This window comes from Rhincodon typus, chromosome 4, assembly GCF_021869965.1.
Source record: "Rhincodon typus isolate 14 chromosome 4, sRhiTyp1.1, whole genome shotgun sequence".
Taxonomy (NCBI): Eukaryota; Metazoa; Chordata; class Chondrichthyes; order Orectolobiformes; family Rhincodontidae; genus Rhincodon; species Rhincodon typus.
In genome coordinates this window covers 92,552,404-92,570,283 of record NC_063335.1, presented here as the reverse complement: position 1 = coordinate 92,570,283, position 17,880 = coordinate 92,552,404, and the positions used below count along the sequence as shown (strand labels likewise).

Genomic DNA, 17,880 nt, shown 5'->3' with positions numbered 1-17,880 from the left:
AGTTTTAGTCTTATTTCTAAGAAAATATATTATTTAATTGGAGTCAGCTCAGAGGATATTCACTGATATGGGAGGATTGTCTTAGGAGTACAGGCTAAACAGGTTGGGACTCTATTCATTGGAGATTAGAAGAATGACAGGTGATCTCATTGAAACTTTTAGAATTTTTTTAGGGGTTTGACAGGGTAAAAGTTGAAAGGATGTTTCCCCTCATGGGAGAGTCTTGGACCAGAGAGCATAATCTCAGAATAAAGGGGTGCTAATTTCAGACTGAGATGAGGAGAAATTTCTCTGCGACAGTTATGTCTTTGGAACTCCTTGCCACAGAGAGTTGTGGGGGCAGAGTCCTTGTGTATATTTATGGCTGAGATAGATAGTTGCTTGATTAGTAAGACAATCAACGGTTAAGGGGAAAAGATGGGAAGGTGGATGTGAGGAATGTCAGATCACCAATGATCCTAGTGAATGGTTCAGCAGGCTTGAAGGGCTGAATAGCCTACCCCTGTTCCTATTTCTTATGGTCTTATAGTCAATAGGTAATGTACTGTGTCAATCACTGGTGGCATTTTTCAAAGGTAGACAACAGTACAGGATGTTTTAACAACCTATAGAGGGTAAAGAGTCAGCCCTGGCAGTAAGTTTGACCAAGGATTACCCCAACATTCAGCGATGCTTTGCATGGTGGGGTGTCTTCGAACTCTCTAATTACCAGAGAAACACAGAGATTCACCAAACCTAGAAGGTCTGCCCCAAAGGTGGCGATGCTGACCTATCATGAGAGACCCCTACCATCTCTCAGTACGAGCCATCACTATATGTCAAGGCTTCAGTAAGTACAGGTGCTCGTGAGGCCCTTACTTTTACAAACCATCTATCAATTTGATTCCACACCTTGTCAACAGTTACACATCAATAAATACAAGAGTGGTTACACTTTGAAATTCCAGACCTCTAAAACTGATTAAACATTAAAGGTTTCTGCACTTAACAAATTCTTATCAGTCAATGAAACCCAGAGTCTATGTGGTTACCCATTCACCTTTGACCACCAGAGCTGTCCCTGTGCACCAAGTTAATGTGGAAGCAGCAAGCTGCTGCACTTTCTTGCCTTGGTGAGGAGAAAGTCACAGCCTGTGGCCTCTGGAGCCTCTTATGAGCCTTACTGGATCCAAGCATATTCGGGGCACTTATATTGGTCTGGTGGCTGCCCCAACCATCAGACCAATATGCAGTGCTAATACCAATGATCCACCTTCAGCTATCAAAGCCCTAAGAGGAGCCTCCTTTGCCTTCAGCCTGCTCTCCCTCTGTCCTTTCAGGTGCCATATGTACTCCAATGGTTGTTGGAGTGGTTCAGCTCCTGGCAGTGGAGACATGCATTGCTGGCCCATCTTGCTCACCAATCCAAATGTCATACTTTGCACCATGCTGTCGAGGTTTGTGTGTACCCCTCAATCCATTCGGTATTATGTTCCACGTCCACTCCATGAGAGTTTCTATGCTCAGTGCATTCCCATGTCAGAAACTGCATCACCCAAGTCATGGCTGGACTCCTCCAACATTTGTACATGGGACTGCACTGCCTCCAGAAACTCTGACAGATATTAGCACAAAGTATATGTGATTGAATAAACTGAATGGCAAACTGAATGTTCAGTGTAAAAGCAATGAACTGTAACTATATATTAAACAAGTGAATGATCAACATTTGATAACTGATGAACAGATTGCCCTTGAATGCTCCTGATTGGTGTTGGTTTGAAAAGAGCTGAAGGAAGAAGTAGAACAGCTAATTAGAAAGAGCTAACCAGAATGATGACCCTACAGGTAATCTTAAGTTTAGGGGTGAAATCAGAAACACTTTCCACTAAAAAGGCAGTAGGTATTCTGAAACTTTCTTTGTAAGTAACTTTAAAGACTGATAAATATCTTTTTGTGTATCATGGGCTATAGAGCAAAGTCAAGTAAAAAGATTTGAGATATTTATAATCTAATTAAATGGCAGATCAGGCTTGGGTACAGAACAGACAACATTTTTTTCTTCTGTGTGTATGTATTTCTTAATGAATTACCCAAATATTTGTAGTTTAAAATGGGAAGACGTCTTATTTTATAGAAGAATCCCAGTCTTCAAACAAAGCCTCTTTATTTTTAATGGGAAAATCCCATTATATTTTTTCTACATACTTGGATGTGCGACTCTTGCAAGATTAACAATAAAAATGATATGGATGGAGATTTGTAATTATAAAATTGGAGCATGTCTTAAAATCTATTGTGCCAATTTTGTGTATTTGCAGGTGCAGAATGGTCTGGTGTATCGCAGCGAACACTTATAATTGTCCTCTCACACTGTGCCTTTTCATTTGGGCAGGTGGTTCTAGCTGGGCTGGCTTATGCGATACGTGATTGGAGAATGTTGCAATTAACTATCTCATGTCCAATGGTTATTTTTCTGCTTTATATATGGTGAAGTATTTTACATAACCTTTGTGAATTTCCATTCTGCCATCAGTGTCAATTCCTCCTTATTTACCTATTAAATTGATTAGTCACTACCTTGTATATTTGACCCGTACTTTTGGTTTTCCAATAACTAGAAACATTCTCTCCACATTAACCTAGCCAACTCATTCATAATTTGAAAGAGCTTTATCAAATCATCTGTAACTGTTTTATCCCCTTAGCTGCTAGACCTTTACTGTTCTTACTGCTTTTTCTTAAAATCCTGTTTAGCCTATAACTGACTGTAAAGGCATTTTTGAGACTTGCAGAGTTCTGGAGGTATATCTGGGGGAGATTTCAGTTTGGAGATATTTCCTTTAAAGTGACCAACACTGCCTTCTTGGTGTAAGCAGGAAGAAATCTGAACTGGGAGCTACATTGGCCCTTTTCATGTTTCCTTCAGCGTCTATTAATCGAGTCTTTGAAGGCAACAGGTCTTTGAGCCAACCAGATTCTCTTCCACTGCCACAGTATTTAACACCAATGATAACTTGCATTTATATAGTAAAGCTTATCAAGATGTTTCGCAGGACATTTCTTTCCTAATTTGGACAGATGGGGAAGAAGCGCAGCCAAAATATGATTGCATATATTTAAAATAGGTAAATGATAGATGGCAATGTGTGCCATAGCTGCCACTATTGACATCAAAGCAACATTAGCATGGGGTAATGTTACTGACAGCTGTTAGAAGTATCAAAGTTTAACTCCCCTGTCCTCCTGCAAATGATTCTCTCCTTCCCCATGGGAATTTTGATGGCAAGATGCAGACACCCAAGGACTCAGCTATATTCTGCCTCATCCACGACAGGTTCTCTAGCCAAATAGTCAGCCTAGTCCTAGAAAACAGGCTGCTACCAATCAGACAGGAGAAATCCCCCTCTCTGTAGTGCCTCCACCCACCCCCATCCCATTTCGGCTATGCAAACATCGAGGATACTGTGCTATCCAACTCTTGTCCTATTTTCTGCAGGGTCCTCCCTGAATCTGCAAGATGGCTTATAACGAAAGGTCAATATGAAGCAGCCAAGAAGTATGTTATGAATGCAGCAGTAATAAACAAAAGGGTGGCACCTGAAACATTGTTTGACAAGGTATTTTATCACAGCTAAAATGCTTCAAGAAATTGTTTCAGTAATAATAACTGTGTTCAGTCAAGCTTGTTGGAAGAAAAGGTTGGTGCTATAGTCAAGTTAATAAATTGCACGGGATTTTATTATGTCCCAAAGTGCTTCACTTTACTTTGAATCACAGTATCTGATCTGTTTCAGAAGTCAATCTGGCATTACACTTCAAATAGTCTGTAAAACAGCACTTTAACAGGCAGTAGCATACTTCATGCCTCATATAAAAGGACAGTACCTCTGACAATGTAGTGCACATTCAGCACTCAACTAGAATATAAATGATAAATGTCGTTTTGAGATGAGACCCCGACAACAGGCCCCAAGCCTCACAATCTTATTATACAACTCAAAGTGTGTCAGTCTTGGCTCAAATTCTTGGGCTGAATTTTCCTGGCCCATTGAGGGAAGGCTGGGAGCTGGGAGGGCTGTCAATAAGGCCAAGCGAAGATTGACATCTTAACCCAATGTCTTCCCAGATTGCCCTGAGTAGGAACATGGACCAAAAAGGAAGAAGCAGGAATAGGCCACTCAGCCCTTTGAGCATTAGAGATGCCCAGAGAACAGCCAATTAAATCAATTAATGACCACTTCTGGCAATGAGCCTGCATCAGGAGATGTCACCAGTGTATAGTTAGACTGCAGATACCTCGAGACCTTCTTTTGTGGCAGCTTCATTATCAATAGTGGGGACCCCATGTGTCCATGGCCATCCTTAAATCAAAAGCTACACTAATACCCATGACTCTACAACCTGACACCATCCCTATCACCTTCTTTCATCCCCAGTTGCTGGACTCTTCCATGTTAGTCCCCGCAACCTCCTCCCCAAAACCTCATGGCTCTCTAAAGGTAGCTCTCCTTTGGAACACCCCCATCCTGGAGTTGCTGCCATAGCAACGGTCATCCCCAGTCGTGGGGCTGTCAAAGCTGGGGAGCTGCCAGCCCTCTCATTGATTCAGCGGCTCTGGGGGACTGGCAGCTATCCTCAATTGGGCAGCAGCCTTTCAATTTGCCCCACTGGCAAAATGCCAGTCCCTGCCTGTTACCACTTTTGCCCTCTGCAACAGAACATAACCTCAGTGTCAAAACTTAGTCTCTTGCCTTTAATCAGACTTTCAAGTCCCATTCCATACTGAAGCATGCAATCTAGGCTGACATTTCAATGCAGGAACTGTTGTTCTCTCATACTGCATTTTGGAGGAAATGTTCAACAAACACATCACCTGCTTTTTCAGGCAGTACAAAAGATCCCACAGCTCTGTTTGATAAGCAGCAAGGGAATTCTTCTATTATGTCTCAATTAATAGCACTCAAAACAGAATATTTAGTCATCTCTGCAGTCTCTCTGCTGTACCTTACTTAACTGCTGCTTTGCCTAATTGCAATAACGACTTCAGAAATGCTTAATTGGCTGTGGAGTACTTTGGGACATTCTGAGGTCATGAAAGATGCCTTCAAAATGAAAAAAAAAATACACTGATCCTTTTTTCATTTGGTGTTCAAGTTCAAAGTTTCCAAGTTTGCTGATGATACACAGCGGTAATATTATGAAGATGCAAAGCTGCTTTAACAAAATTTGGACTGACTTATTGAGTGGACAGAAATGTGTCAGATTGAATATAAGGTGGTAACAATGTGAAATTATACACTTTACTATGAGGAACATATGTGCAGAGTATTGAATTGAATACAAGAGTAAGAATGTCATGTTGCAGCTTTGTAGGACTTTGGTTAGGCCACACTTAGAGTATTGCTTTCAGTTCTGGTCACCACATTTACAGGAAGGATGTGGAGGTTTTGGACGGGGTGCAGAACAGATTTACCAGGAGGCTGCCTGGATTAGAGAGTATGAGCTTTTCCTAGAGGCTAGAAAAACTTGTGTTGTTTTCTCTGGAGTAGTGGAGGCTGAGCGGAGATTTGATAGAAGTCTATAAAATTAAGAGATGTATAGATAGGTTTGACGGTCAGAATCTTACTCCCAGAGCTGAAATGTCTAATACTACGGGGTATGGATTTAAGGTGGGATGGGGAAAGTTCAAAGGAAAGGGGCAAGTTTTTTTTGTAGGAGTATGGAACACACTGCCAGGGGTGGTGGTGGTGGTGGTGGAGGCAGATATGATGAGGGCATTTTAAGGGATTTTTAGATACGCACATGAATATGCAAGGAATGGAGGGATATGGACCAAGGGCAGGCAGAAGGGGTTAGTTTAATTTGGTATCATGTTTGACACAACATCATGGGCTGGAGGCCCCATTCCTGTGCTATACTGTTCTATCTTCTATAACTTTAATTGGGTGGATATGGATCTTTGAAATTCTCTAAACCAGAGGGGTGTGGAAGCTCAGGCTTTGAGTATATATAGAGATTAATAGATTTCAAAATGACTTATAATGTAAAAGGAAATGGAGATATTGCTGGCATCGAAGTGGATGATCATCCATGATCATATTGAATAGCAGGGCAAGCTTGATGGGCTGAATGGCATACACCTGCTCCTATGTTCCTGTGTTCCTATGTTTATTGAGGCACTTAATTACTCTGTATAATTTCACATTGTTATCACCTTGTTATCATCTGCCATGTTCTTGCCCACTCAGTTAGTCAGTACAAATTTTGTTAAAGCCACTTCCTCACATTACTACCTTGCTGTGTATCATCAACAAACTTGGAAACTTTGAACTTGAACACAAAATGAGAAAGGATCGGTGATTTTTTTTTTCATTTTGAAGTTGTTGCAATCTCCAACAATGCTAGATTCTGAAAGAGGGATGTGGATTGGCTGTTAGTAGTAAACATCTTTGCCTTAACCCTACTGCATCAGTTCAGGTGAAGATTTCCAGCTTTGTAAGATGAGTGCATTGCACACTTGTTTTCTTTGCTGAAAGTTCCTGTCTTCTACTTTTTGTTGAGGATGAGATGACAGGGCCATGTTAAGTGAAGGTAAATTGTTCCTATGTAAGGAAGATTAGCAAATGGAGACATAACAGCCAAGGACTCCTTGCATAACGTCTCCATCTGCACCATCCAGCAATTCGCATTGGCCTGGGAGTATTTAGTCTGATAAGCTGGGGAACAGTGTGCGCCATGGATGGAAGAGGACCATGTGAAATGAGGGGAGCTAAATAAGTACAATCTTGTCCAATATTTCTAATCTGAAGAAAATTGAATATATTTGTTCAACTATGATCATGACTGGTTGTGACTCAGTCAGCTGTTTTGACTTTACTGATACTGGGTGCCTAATGTTACCACATTTATTTTCAAGCTTGTGACTGAGAAAGAAGTCCAGAAGGCCTCCATTTTGGATCTTTTCAAGACATCAAAGCTGAGGAGAATTACATTGATTTTAATTAGCATCTGGCAATATTGAATTTTTCATCAATAAACATATAAATTTACAGTGCTGTGTCACACCAATTTGTATAAAACTTAACATCACTGACCGTGAGAAACAAATGGTTGCGATAGTGAATAATAGCATTTCTCTATTCATTACCTTTTCCAACAGGTTCATAAACAGCTTTGTGTATTATGGATTGGCCTTTAATGTTGGGAGCTTTGGCATGAACATTTACATAACACAACTTATCTTTGGATTGGTGGACTTTTTGCGTCTCTCTTGCATTTGGCTGCTGAATATATTTGGTTGGAAAAAATGTCAGGGAGGTTTCCTGTTGCTCAGCGGAATCTCATGCCTCCTCGCATTTTTTTTTCCAGAAGGTAGGAATATGTGACGGAACTGGTTAGGATACTAACATAGCCATCCTTGACTGTCTTTTCAAAATGGTGTTGTTGGAAATATTTCTTTTGCTCTATTCTTTCAGGAGATGTGGGTGTTACTTGCTAAGCCAGCACTTATTGCTTTAGATTACAGATGGCAAATTTCTATCCCTAAAACACACTAGAAACATAGTAACAAAGGAAATAGGAACAGGAGTAGGCCACTCAGTCCATCAAATCTTCTCCCCCATTCAGTGTTATCGTGGTTGATCATCAACTCCGAACCCTATGACCGCTTTCACCCTATAATCTTTGATCTCTTTAGCTGTAGGAGCAATATCTATATCATTCTTAGCGGAACAGATGGGTTATGACAATCAACAATGGTTATGTGGTCACCACTAGACTTTTTTTTAAAATTCCAGATACTTTATTGAATTCAACCCCATGGTGGGATTCAAACCCACATCCCATTAGTAATCAAGTCACCAGTGAAGGTAAAGTCACCATTGTTTTACCAGACAATAGGGCTGCTCAGTTATTAGAGAGAAGCAACTGGTGATGGTTTAAACTAAGAGTCACCATGCTTCAGGCGAGGGGAGAGGTTGAGAGTCCTTCTTGATTACCCTCCCTAACAGTCGTTTGAGGCTTTGACCTTCCCCATATCTCCCCCCAACTCATTTATCTGTCCAAACAGGGTTCATCTCCTGACTTCACTCCCTGAGCCTGAGGTATTCCACATTTCTTGCCAGATGTGGTAGAGCACTGTCGATCGCACCCCCCTCCCCCCAATTGAGGTCAGGATGGTTCTGACTGTCAATGAACTACCCCACCCCTACTTCTATAGCTCTTTCCCTCCCATTCTCTATTGTCTCCTCCTCCCACTTTATATGTTGAGTTGCCACCCTTCACGATTATTATCCTCTCTGCATCCCAGGACGTTACCCACAATTGATCTCCCTGGATTCCCTACCACAGCAGTTGTCCTGATAACCACAGCCCCTTGCTTTTTAGTTCTGGAGCCTCAGGATTGACCGTAGCCCACACCCTTGACTGACATGGATGGACTGATGAGTGACTGGAATCCTGACTGATCTGTGCACAGCTCCCTGACTGACATATTGTGACTCCCCAGTCTTGTTGCAGTGTGTTTACTGGATTGAAATGGCCCATTCTCTGGACTGTTGCAAAATAGATCGCTGGCCCTGACCACTCAAAGCAGCTGATTGACCATATCCAAACCTCTGGACTAAAAGCGGACGGAGCCTTTCTGCTCCTATGATGCTGCTTGGCCTGCTGTGTTCATCCAGCTCTGCACCTTGTTGTCTCGGATTCTCCAGCATCTGCAGTTCCTACTATCTCTGATGCCCTTAACCTACTGTGCTGGTGTGCCCTGACCAAAGGCTGCTCCCCCTTGACTTGAGTGAGGACTACTTCCCTTTGTTATGATCCCAGCTAATATTATTACTGAACAAGTCAGAGCCCAGACTGATATCTGCCTTGATAGATTATGTTTTGATTTTCTTTGATTTTAACAATGTAGACTTTCACTGAATCACAAGTGTACAATCTGTAGATTCTTGTTTAACAATCAAACAGAAGAAGGACATTGTGCAGTAGATATTAAGTTAAAATAGAATAAACAAAATTATTTACATTTAACACAAATTTAAAGACATCAAAACATATAAAAATACAACCCACTAATCCAAAAATTCTCTTTGACAGTACTCACAGCAGAGAGGATTCTCTCTATTACATTGTCTATAAGATTTAAGTTAACTGTAGCTTCAATTCCCTGCTTATGACTCTGATAGCCCCTTCTTAGAGCTTAGATTTTCTCAGCTTCAAATAACCCCTTCAGCATTTTATCCAAACATTTCTGGCCTGGAGCTTTTAAACTAAACTCCTTACACTGATGTAACCTCTTTCTTAACAATCCGAACCATTTCCCTTTTACAGGAACAACAGTTTTACATGTCTAACTTCAGCCAAGACTTCTAATAACTACCTCAAACTGAAACTATTTTTTCCAAGCTATGGGTGTTTCCCCTAAGCCGAAAAGAACCAACTCTAGTATCTCATCTCTGAAAGCCTCATGTACTATATTGATAACTTTGTTCATTTTTAGCTATCCCAATGTCGATAAATTCCTATTAGCCTGCCTGAACTATTTCTCTCAGACTGTGTGTTTTTTTTATATAAAGTCACTACGGTTGGTGAATCAGATGTTTTTTTCTTGATGTCAACAATCTAATTTCTGCAAAACTCGACCTATTTTCTCAACAGTGTTCACATCATTTGGAGGTTAGGAAGATTCTGCCAATAGTATTTTGCAAGTTAGCAGTTAGCTACATGTTACATTTATATGATAGACATTATTGCAGAAACTTTGTGAAGGACCAGATGTTAGGTCTCACTCGCATTATGGATGGTACTTACCGCTTTCAGACGCACATACGATAAGAAGTAGACAATCTTAAAGCACAAAATGAGGCCATTCTGCTCATTAAATTTTTTAGCTGATCAATTGAAAAAGCGATCTATTTAATCCCATTGCCCTGCATTTTCTCCATACTCTGCAACTATTTTCAAGTCTGTATCAAATATCTTTTTGAAAATTATTCTTCAATCTGTTTGCACGATGCTTTAAGGCAGTGCATTCTAAAAATAACAACTCAGTGCAGAAAGCAAATAATTCCAACCAAATGGACAGGTGGGAGTAAGCTATGGGTTGAAATCTAATTGAGGAGTTTAGATCATTTCCTCTATGGAATAATGGAAACCTGGGAATGAGGTGTGAGGCACTAAGGATCATTAACTGAATCCATACCTGGGACATTTACATTTTAAACTTGCATTCTTACTTTATAGACCCCTGCATAAAACAACTCATAGAGGGATAACTGGATTTTCTAATTGAAAGAACTTTTGAAAGCAAAAGGTTATAGCGGATAATTTTGGGTAGACAAACAGGAGGCTGGAAGAACACAGCAGGCCAGGCAGCATCTGGAGGAAAGGAGCAGCCAACATTTTGGGTATTACCTTTCTTCAGGACTGAGTCTGCCTGGCTTGGCTGTGTTCTTCCAGCCTCCTGTTTGTCCAGATTGGATTCCAGTTTCTGCAGCTTTTTTTTTTGTCTCATCAAATTTTGTATGGGTTTGGTGGGAGATGGGTTTTTGGGGTTGACGGGGGAGCAGGAAATTTGTTCAAAGTTTTGTCATTCCCCAATACATAGCTCAATAGTTCAGCCAAGGATAGGAAATGTCTGCAAAGAACACCAGAAAGTAGACAGTGCACCCACCCTAGACTAATACACCAACAACTGGATATCCCAACAACACTTCCGATCTCCTTCCCAGCGACCTCTGTCTTCCACAAAAGAGACCTTGAATTCTTCTCTGAATCCTCCGATCCCACCTGTACCCACCCACCTTTTAATCTCCCCTCTACCCAATGAAGGAATCAGATCCTTAGAGCAGCTTACAAACTGCCATCCTGTCCCGGAACCCCAGATGAGAAGACCCTACATCAGAGATAGTCTATTTGCTTTAAGGATATGCTCTGCCTCTGGAATCAATGATCCTTCGCATGACTGTCACACCCAGTCAGTGTGCAAACCCACCTGGTCCTCTGAGTTCTTCTGGACTGGCTGCCAACACTATCGCTTCATTAAAACTCCAAAGTGGGTTCGGGACCCCTGACTTCCAGTTTCCCCACACTGTACTGGTTTCTCCCCCTTGCCTCATCCTACCATTCCTGGTTGGTCAGGTCTTAAAACCCACCCCCCATCATTCCCTGAGTTTCTTATGCATTTCATACATTACTGTTACTGCATGTAGACAGAAGTGAGGTTGTATATCTGAGAATCCGCCAGTCTGAGAGAGGGAGCTGGGGACAAGGGACCAGAGAAAAGAGAACAGAGAGAAATAGGAGAGCTCAGAATGAATAGGTGAGCGCGACAGAACTCAGCTAATTCCAGGAAAGTGAGGCATTCACCATGTTTACGTTCACGTAAGGCAATATTCTTCATTCTTAATCCAGATGTCCACATCAGCAAGTGACTTGTATTTCATCTTACTGTAGATGTATATACATAGCTTTCTGACATCGATCCCGGGCTGCAACATCACCCAATAGGAGCACAGATGGAACCTCTGGACAGACACTCAGCACAAAATATATGCAAGAGATGCTCTGATTAGTATATACCTCTTTGCAGGGCAAAGGTTTCAAAGGAGCAGATAGCCAGGAAATGGCCCTTTTATGGTTGTTGCTCTTTGTGTTTCAGGTACACCTTTAGAAGTCACTGTACTTGCCGTCATTGCAAAACTGGGAATCTTCTGCTCCTTCTCCGCTGCCTACGTTTATTCTGCTGAATTATTTCCAACTGTGATCAGGTATGATCAATTATAAAAGGCATCCTGTAATGAAGAATTGAGAAATGTGTCAGTTTTGATGGAGTTTGTTCACGGTGGAGTAGATTGCTTTATCTGTTTTCTGCATTCAGTGTTGCAAGCTGCATGTTCTCAGGTCAGGTGTAGTGTATATTAAATGCAGAATGCAACTCTCTCTCTACTTTGAACCAGTAATATGCTTTAATGTAGTGTTTATGGCTTAACATAGTGTGAATATCTTGCTGTATCAGTCATCCAGTCTTATTCGTGAACACGAGGGTGTTCATGTCTCACAATGACACTCTATATTTAAATTCACTTTAAAAACAGGAAATAGAAATTGCTGAGAGCAGAAGTGACAAATAAGCCTTAAAAATATTAACATGTTCAGCAATGTCCTGTCGGGAAGGAAGCCTACTTTCCTTCACTTAAAGTGCTTTGCACTGTGTATGGCTCCAATACAGACCAAAGCAGTTGAGCAGCCTCTAAATTGGCCTAGCAACCCACTCTGTTCAATCCCATTCAATGATTGGGCAATAAATGCCAACTTTGCCAGTAACACCTGTGTCAACAGTAGGCATAAAGAGAGGGAAAACTGGTTGTTAGCAAATCAATGTCTGTCCCACAGTCAAGGAGAGAAAGAAAACAATTGAGAGGATTTTGCGGATAGGAAGGTGAGAACACAGACAGTAGAGGCCTTAACATTCTTCATGAGGCTCAGAGACCCCGCTTCTTCCTTATCCTCATACTGTTAAAATTCAGCTTCGTACTAGATATGTCTTAGGTCCCTGATTAGTATTGAGCAATGTCATTCCCATTTGGATTTGCCAGACGCCTTTGCAGCCGATTTAAAAACAACCAGGCTAATATAGCAATCAGCAGGAACAGAGCGGCAAATAGAATCATCCAATTTAAACTCTCAGTTCATTGGTTTGTCAAGTGTTAACATTTCCCATTAATAGTCAACAAGAATGACCAGACTTGAGTAAAGTTAGAGAGCTGTTGAGAGAAGGAACACAATCAGCACTGTACGGAAAAAGAAGCTCAGCTTTGAGTAAATTCAGTTCCCATCAGGATAGTTGATAGATATATCAGTATGAACATGAGTTGCCTCCTCTATGCAATGAACAGTAAAACTGTACTTTCTAAACTTATAAATTGGAAACTTAGTGGGTGAGTGCAGAAAATGCATAAATCCACAGTATGCAATGGAAGAAGTGAAGAGGACACTCAGTGGAGCACATACCTCCATCACGTTTTGTTAATGCAATATTTTCCTGCCTAGCTGATGCCACCTAACAGCGAAGCTTAAAAAAAAGTATTTTTATTAAGAGCTTGCACCTCACAGAGGAGGCTTCAGGTCAATCCATATCCAATAACCTGTTCTGAAATCTCTGCTCACAAACCAGATATTTATTGTGATCTGGCTTGATAGACAATTATCATTTTTAGAATATAATGTGTGGAAGAGCCAAAGGTAAGATAAAAGTGGAGAACTCCAGAATTAAACCGAAATACCAAAAGCATTATTACAAAGTTAAACAAAAAAAAACAAGCAAAAATTACAAATCGGTACGCTAACCAAGTAATATGATGACTCTAACCAATATAAGTGTTTTACCTTAATTAAAAGCAAAATACTTTGGGTGCTGGAAATCTGAAATAAAAACAGAGAATACTGGAGATATTCAGCAGGTCTGGCACACCTATGAAGAGAGAAACAACGTTAACATTTGAAGTCCAAAGATTCAGAATGAAGAAGAGTCGGTATAAAGAAGAGTCATTTGACTGGAAATATTAATTCTCTTTCTCTGTCTTCAGATGCTGCCAGACCTGTCGACACCCTCTAGCTTTCTTTGTTTTTGTTTCAACAGATGTAACCTAGCTTTATTTTCGCTTGAGCATGTGTTTCCTTTGCACACCACCAGCACTTCAAATGTTAATAGTAGTCATGTGGGAAAAGGCAAAAAGTGAGGCAAAAAGTGAGAGCAGAAGTTAGATAAATTTCAATCATATCATCAGGAATGTCAGCCATTTATAAAATTCCATCTACTAGCTCTCTTCTCTCTCCACAGCTGCTTACCTGACTTGTTGCATATTTCGGAACTCTCTGTTTTTATTTGTAATTTATAATTGACACCTACATTGATAGCAAATGGTTATGATTAATGGATAGTTGACTGCTATAAATACAGAATGTTCATGGAGGTGGACTGTAATGCCAGCATGTTTAAAACTGTTTATTTTGTGTTGGCAACACAGACAGTCTGGCCTTGGTTTGGTGTCCATGTCAGCTCGGATAGGTGGCATGATTATCCCCCTGTTTGTACTTTTACAACATGACTATCCAGCTCTCCCCATGGCCTTATTTGGATCTGCAGTAATAGTTGCTGCTGGCCTGAGTGTCCTGTTACCTGAGACTGTCAACAAAGAACTACCAGATCAAACCAGCCAAGTTGGAAAATCTAGAAGGTTAGTGTGTGTTTATTTTAGCTCTATATACTATCAAATGTGTTATAGTGTGTTAGTCACTTTCTTAATGCAATAAAAAACTCAAAAGTTTTTAAAATGTCCCTATTAGTGTTTGCCTTGAGCTCTAATGAAGTGACCTAATTTTTAGAGTTGCTTGGAAGACCTGCAAATTAGCAAAACATCGCTGAGGTAGTTATTTCATGCTGAGTCTGTAGCCAATTTAATCAGCACGGCAAGTTTCTAAAGTGATGGTTCTCTCAATAACAAAAAATGCTGTGAACATTGAAGATCTAAAACAAAAATAGAAATGGCTGGAGTAAACTCAGCAGGTCTGGCAGCATCTCTGGAGAGAAAACAGAATTAACATTTTGAGTCCAGGGACCTTTCTTTAGAGCCAGGAGAGGTCACTGGACTAGAAATGTTAACTCTGCCTTCTCTCCACAGATGTTATCAGACCTGCTGAGCTCCTCCAGCAGTTTCTGTTTTTGTTTTGATGTTTCTCTAGTCTTGATTTGCACTGAGAGAGTACGACAAAGCCCAATCTCCAGGCTAAACTTTTCAGCTTCTTCACAGACATATAATTTTCCAAGCTTGCTTTGATGATGGCACTTATAATGAGACAATAGTCTGTCTTATGAGGAGAGGAATATTCAATTATGTAGCCTCCACCTCTCGATAGGGAAGACCATTCCAAATATTAATGCCCTCTGAGAAAATAAATTCCGCCTTACCTTTGGCCTAAATGGGGCACCTCAAACTGCTTCTCCTTAGTTCTAGATCTTCCATGAGGGACAATGTCTCAGTGCTTACCCTGTATTTTAAACTAAAGATTATGATATAGTGTTGTAATATAAATACCTCTTTTCTTCTCTCCCAGGAAAGTGAATAGTAAGAATGACTTAGAAAATGGACACAATCAGACTACAGCAGAAAACAGAAACTTTATTGAGAGCACCCGAGTATAAAGCAAAGCATCAACGCAACAGAAATTCTGAGCAACACGGCTATAAGTCACTCAGAACTCTTCAACTCTTTTCTGCATTGTAACTTGGAGTTTATGCACATTTTCAACAGACATCAGCATATTAACTGTGCCAACAGAATTGTATTGCTAAGAGATTGATTTTAAGAAAAAGATTTTGTTAATTTTGTTTTAGTAAATTCAACACAAGAAGAACCATAACTGACAGACACAATTAATTATAGGAAAACGTCATTGCATGTGACTGAAAATGTCCAGTGTGTATTGGAATGCCAGTGATTGGGGTCCATCAGTTTTGTAGCTGTATGGCTGCATCTTAGTTCCTACTTTCAGTTGTTTCAGCGGCGGGAGTCCGGGAGGAAGCGCGAGGGCAGCCTGGGAAGGTGAGCTTTTCGATTATAAAAGTCTTACCTCGCGTGACTGCGGCCTTTCAGTTGTTTCAGCGGCAGGAGTCCGGGAGGAAGCACGAGGGCAGCCTGGGAAGGTGAGCTTTTCGGTTATAAAAGTCTTACCTCGCGTGACTCCATTTTTGGAGTAAGTGAGGTAATATATTTGGGCGGTTGCTTTACCCAAAACACTACCTAGGTAGTATCTCCCACCCATCCTCCTCCTCTAACCAAAAAAAAGGTTCTGAGCGCTGATTTGGTAAGGCTACTAGTTTTTTTTTATTTGTCTGTTTGGGAATTCAGAACAGTGGGAATGGATGTTAGGGCAGTTGTATGCTCCTCCTGTAGAATGTGGGAGGTAAGGGTCACCACTAGTGTCCCCACTGACTTCATCTGCGGGAAGTGCACCCAACTCCAGCTCCTCAGAAACCATGTTAGGGAACTGGAGCTGGAGCTGGATGAACTTCGGATCATTCGGGAGGCTGAGGGGGTAATTGAGAGGAGTTACGGGGAGGTAGTCACACCTCAGGTACAGGAAAAAAGTAGATGGGTTACAGTCAGGGAACGGAAAGGGAACAGGCAGACAGTGCAGGGATCCCCTGTGGCCATTCCCCTCAAAAACAAGTATACCGTTTTGGATACTGTTGGGGGGGACGACTTACCAGGGGTAAGCCATGGGGTACAGGTCTCTGGCACAGACTCTGTCCCTGTTGCTCAGAAGGGAAGGGGGGAGGGGAGGAGAGCATTAGTCATTGGGGACTCCATAGTTAGGGGGACAGATAGGAGATTCTATGGGAACGAGAGAGACTCGCAGTTGGTGCCAGGGTCCGTGATGTCTCGGATCGTGTTTTCGGGATCCTTAAGGGGGAGGGGGAGCAGCCCCAAGTCGTGGTCCACATAGGCACCAACGACATAGGTAGGAAAAGGGATGGGGACGTAAGGCAGAAATTCAAGGGGCTAGGGTGGAAGCTTAGAGCTAGAACAAACAGAGTTGTTATCTCTGGTTTGTTACCCGTGCCACGTGCTAGCGAAGCGAGGAATAGGGAGAGAGAGCAGTTGAACACGTGGCTACAGGGATGGTGCAGGAGGGAGGGATTCAGATACCTGGATAATTGGGGCTCATTCTGGGGTAGGTGGGACCTCTACAAACGGGATGGTCTACACCTGTACCAGAGGGGTACCAATATCCTGGGGGGGAAATTTGCTAATGCTCTTCGGGAGGGTTTAAACTAATTCAACAGGGGGGTGGGAACCTGAATTGTAGCTCCAGTGTACAGGAGGTTGAGAGTAGTGAGGTCATAAATAAGGTTTCAAGGTCGCAGGAGTGTACCGGCAGGCAGGAAGGTGGTTTGAAGTGTGTCTACTTCAATGCCAGGAGCATCCGCAATAAGGTGGGTGAACTTGCAGCGTGGGTTGGTACCTGGGGCTTCGATGTTGTAGCCATTTCAGAGACATGGATAGAGCAGGGACAGGAATGGTTGTTGCAGGTTCCGGGGTTTAGATGTTTCAGTAAGATCAGGGAAGGTGGTAAAAGAGGGGGAGGTGTGGCATTGTTAGTCAAGGACAGTATTACGGTGGCAGAAAGGACGTTTGATGACAACTCGTCTACTGAGGTAGTATGGGCTGAGGTTAGAACCAGGAAAGGAGAGGTCACCCTGTTGGGAGTTTTCTATAGGCCTCCGAAAAGTTCCAGAGATGTCGAGGAAAAGATTGCAAAGATGATTCTGGATAGGAGCGAAAGTAACAGGGTAGTTGTTATGGGGGACTTTAACTTTCCAAATATTGACTGGAAACGCTATAGTTCGAGTACTTCAGATGGGTCAGTTTTTGTCCAATGTGTGCAGGAGGGTTTCCTGACACAGTATGTAGATAGGCCAACAAGAGGCGAGGCCACATTGGATTTGGTACTGGGTAATGAACCAGGCCAGGTGTTAGATTTGGAGGTAGGAGAGCACTTTGGTGATAGTGACCACAATTCGGTTACGTTTACTTTAGCGATGGAAAGGGATCGGTATATAACGCAGGGCAAGAGTTATAGCTGGGGGAAAGGCAATTATGAGGCGATGAGGCAAGAGTTAGGATGCATAGGATGGAGAAGGAAACTGCAGGGGCTGGGCACAATTGAAATGTGGAGCTTGTTCAAGGAACAGCTACTGCGTGTCCTTGAGAAGTATGTACCTGTCAGGCAGGGAGGAAGTGGTCGAGCGAGGGAACCGTGGTTTACTAAAGAAGTTGAATCTCTTGTCAAGAGGAAGAAGGAGGCTTATGTCGAGATGAGGCGTGAAGGCTC

General features: G+C 41.8%; 1 protein-coding gene across 1 annotated transcript in view; it reads left to right on the top strand.

The window, feature by feature from the left end:
- The window catches only part of slc22a13b (solute carrier family 22 member 13b), a 35,521-nt gene extending 20,278 nt beyond the window's left edge, over positions 1 to 15,243 (top strand). Inside the window, exons 4-10 of the mRNA XM_048595800.1 lie at positions 2,301 to 2,469; positions 3,479 to 3,599; positions 6,899 to 6,993; positions 7,142 to 7,353; positions 11,645 to 11,753; positions 14,013 to 14,222; positions 15,100 to 15,243. Of these exons, the coding sequence (XP_048451757.1) occupies positions 2,301 to 2,469; positions 3,479 to 3,599; positions 6,899 to 6,993; positions 7,142 to 7,353; positions 11,645 to 11,753; positions 14,013 to 14,222; positions 15,100 to 15,187 (1,004 nt within the window). The 3' untranslated portion in view covers positions 15,188 to 15,243. The remainder of the gene's footprint in view (positions 1 to 2,300; positions 2,470 to 3,478; positions 3,600 to 6,898; positions 6,994 to 7,141; positions 7,354 to 11,644; positions 11,754 to 14,012; positions 14,223 to 15,099) is intronic.
- The last annotated feature ends 2,637 nt before the right edge of the window (positions 15,244 to 17,880 follow it).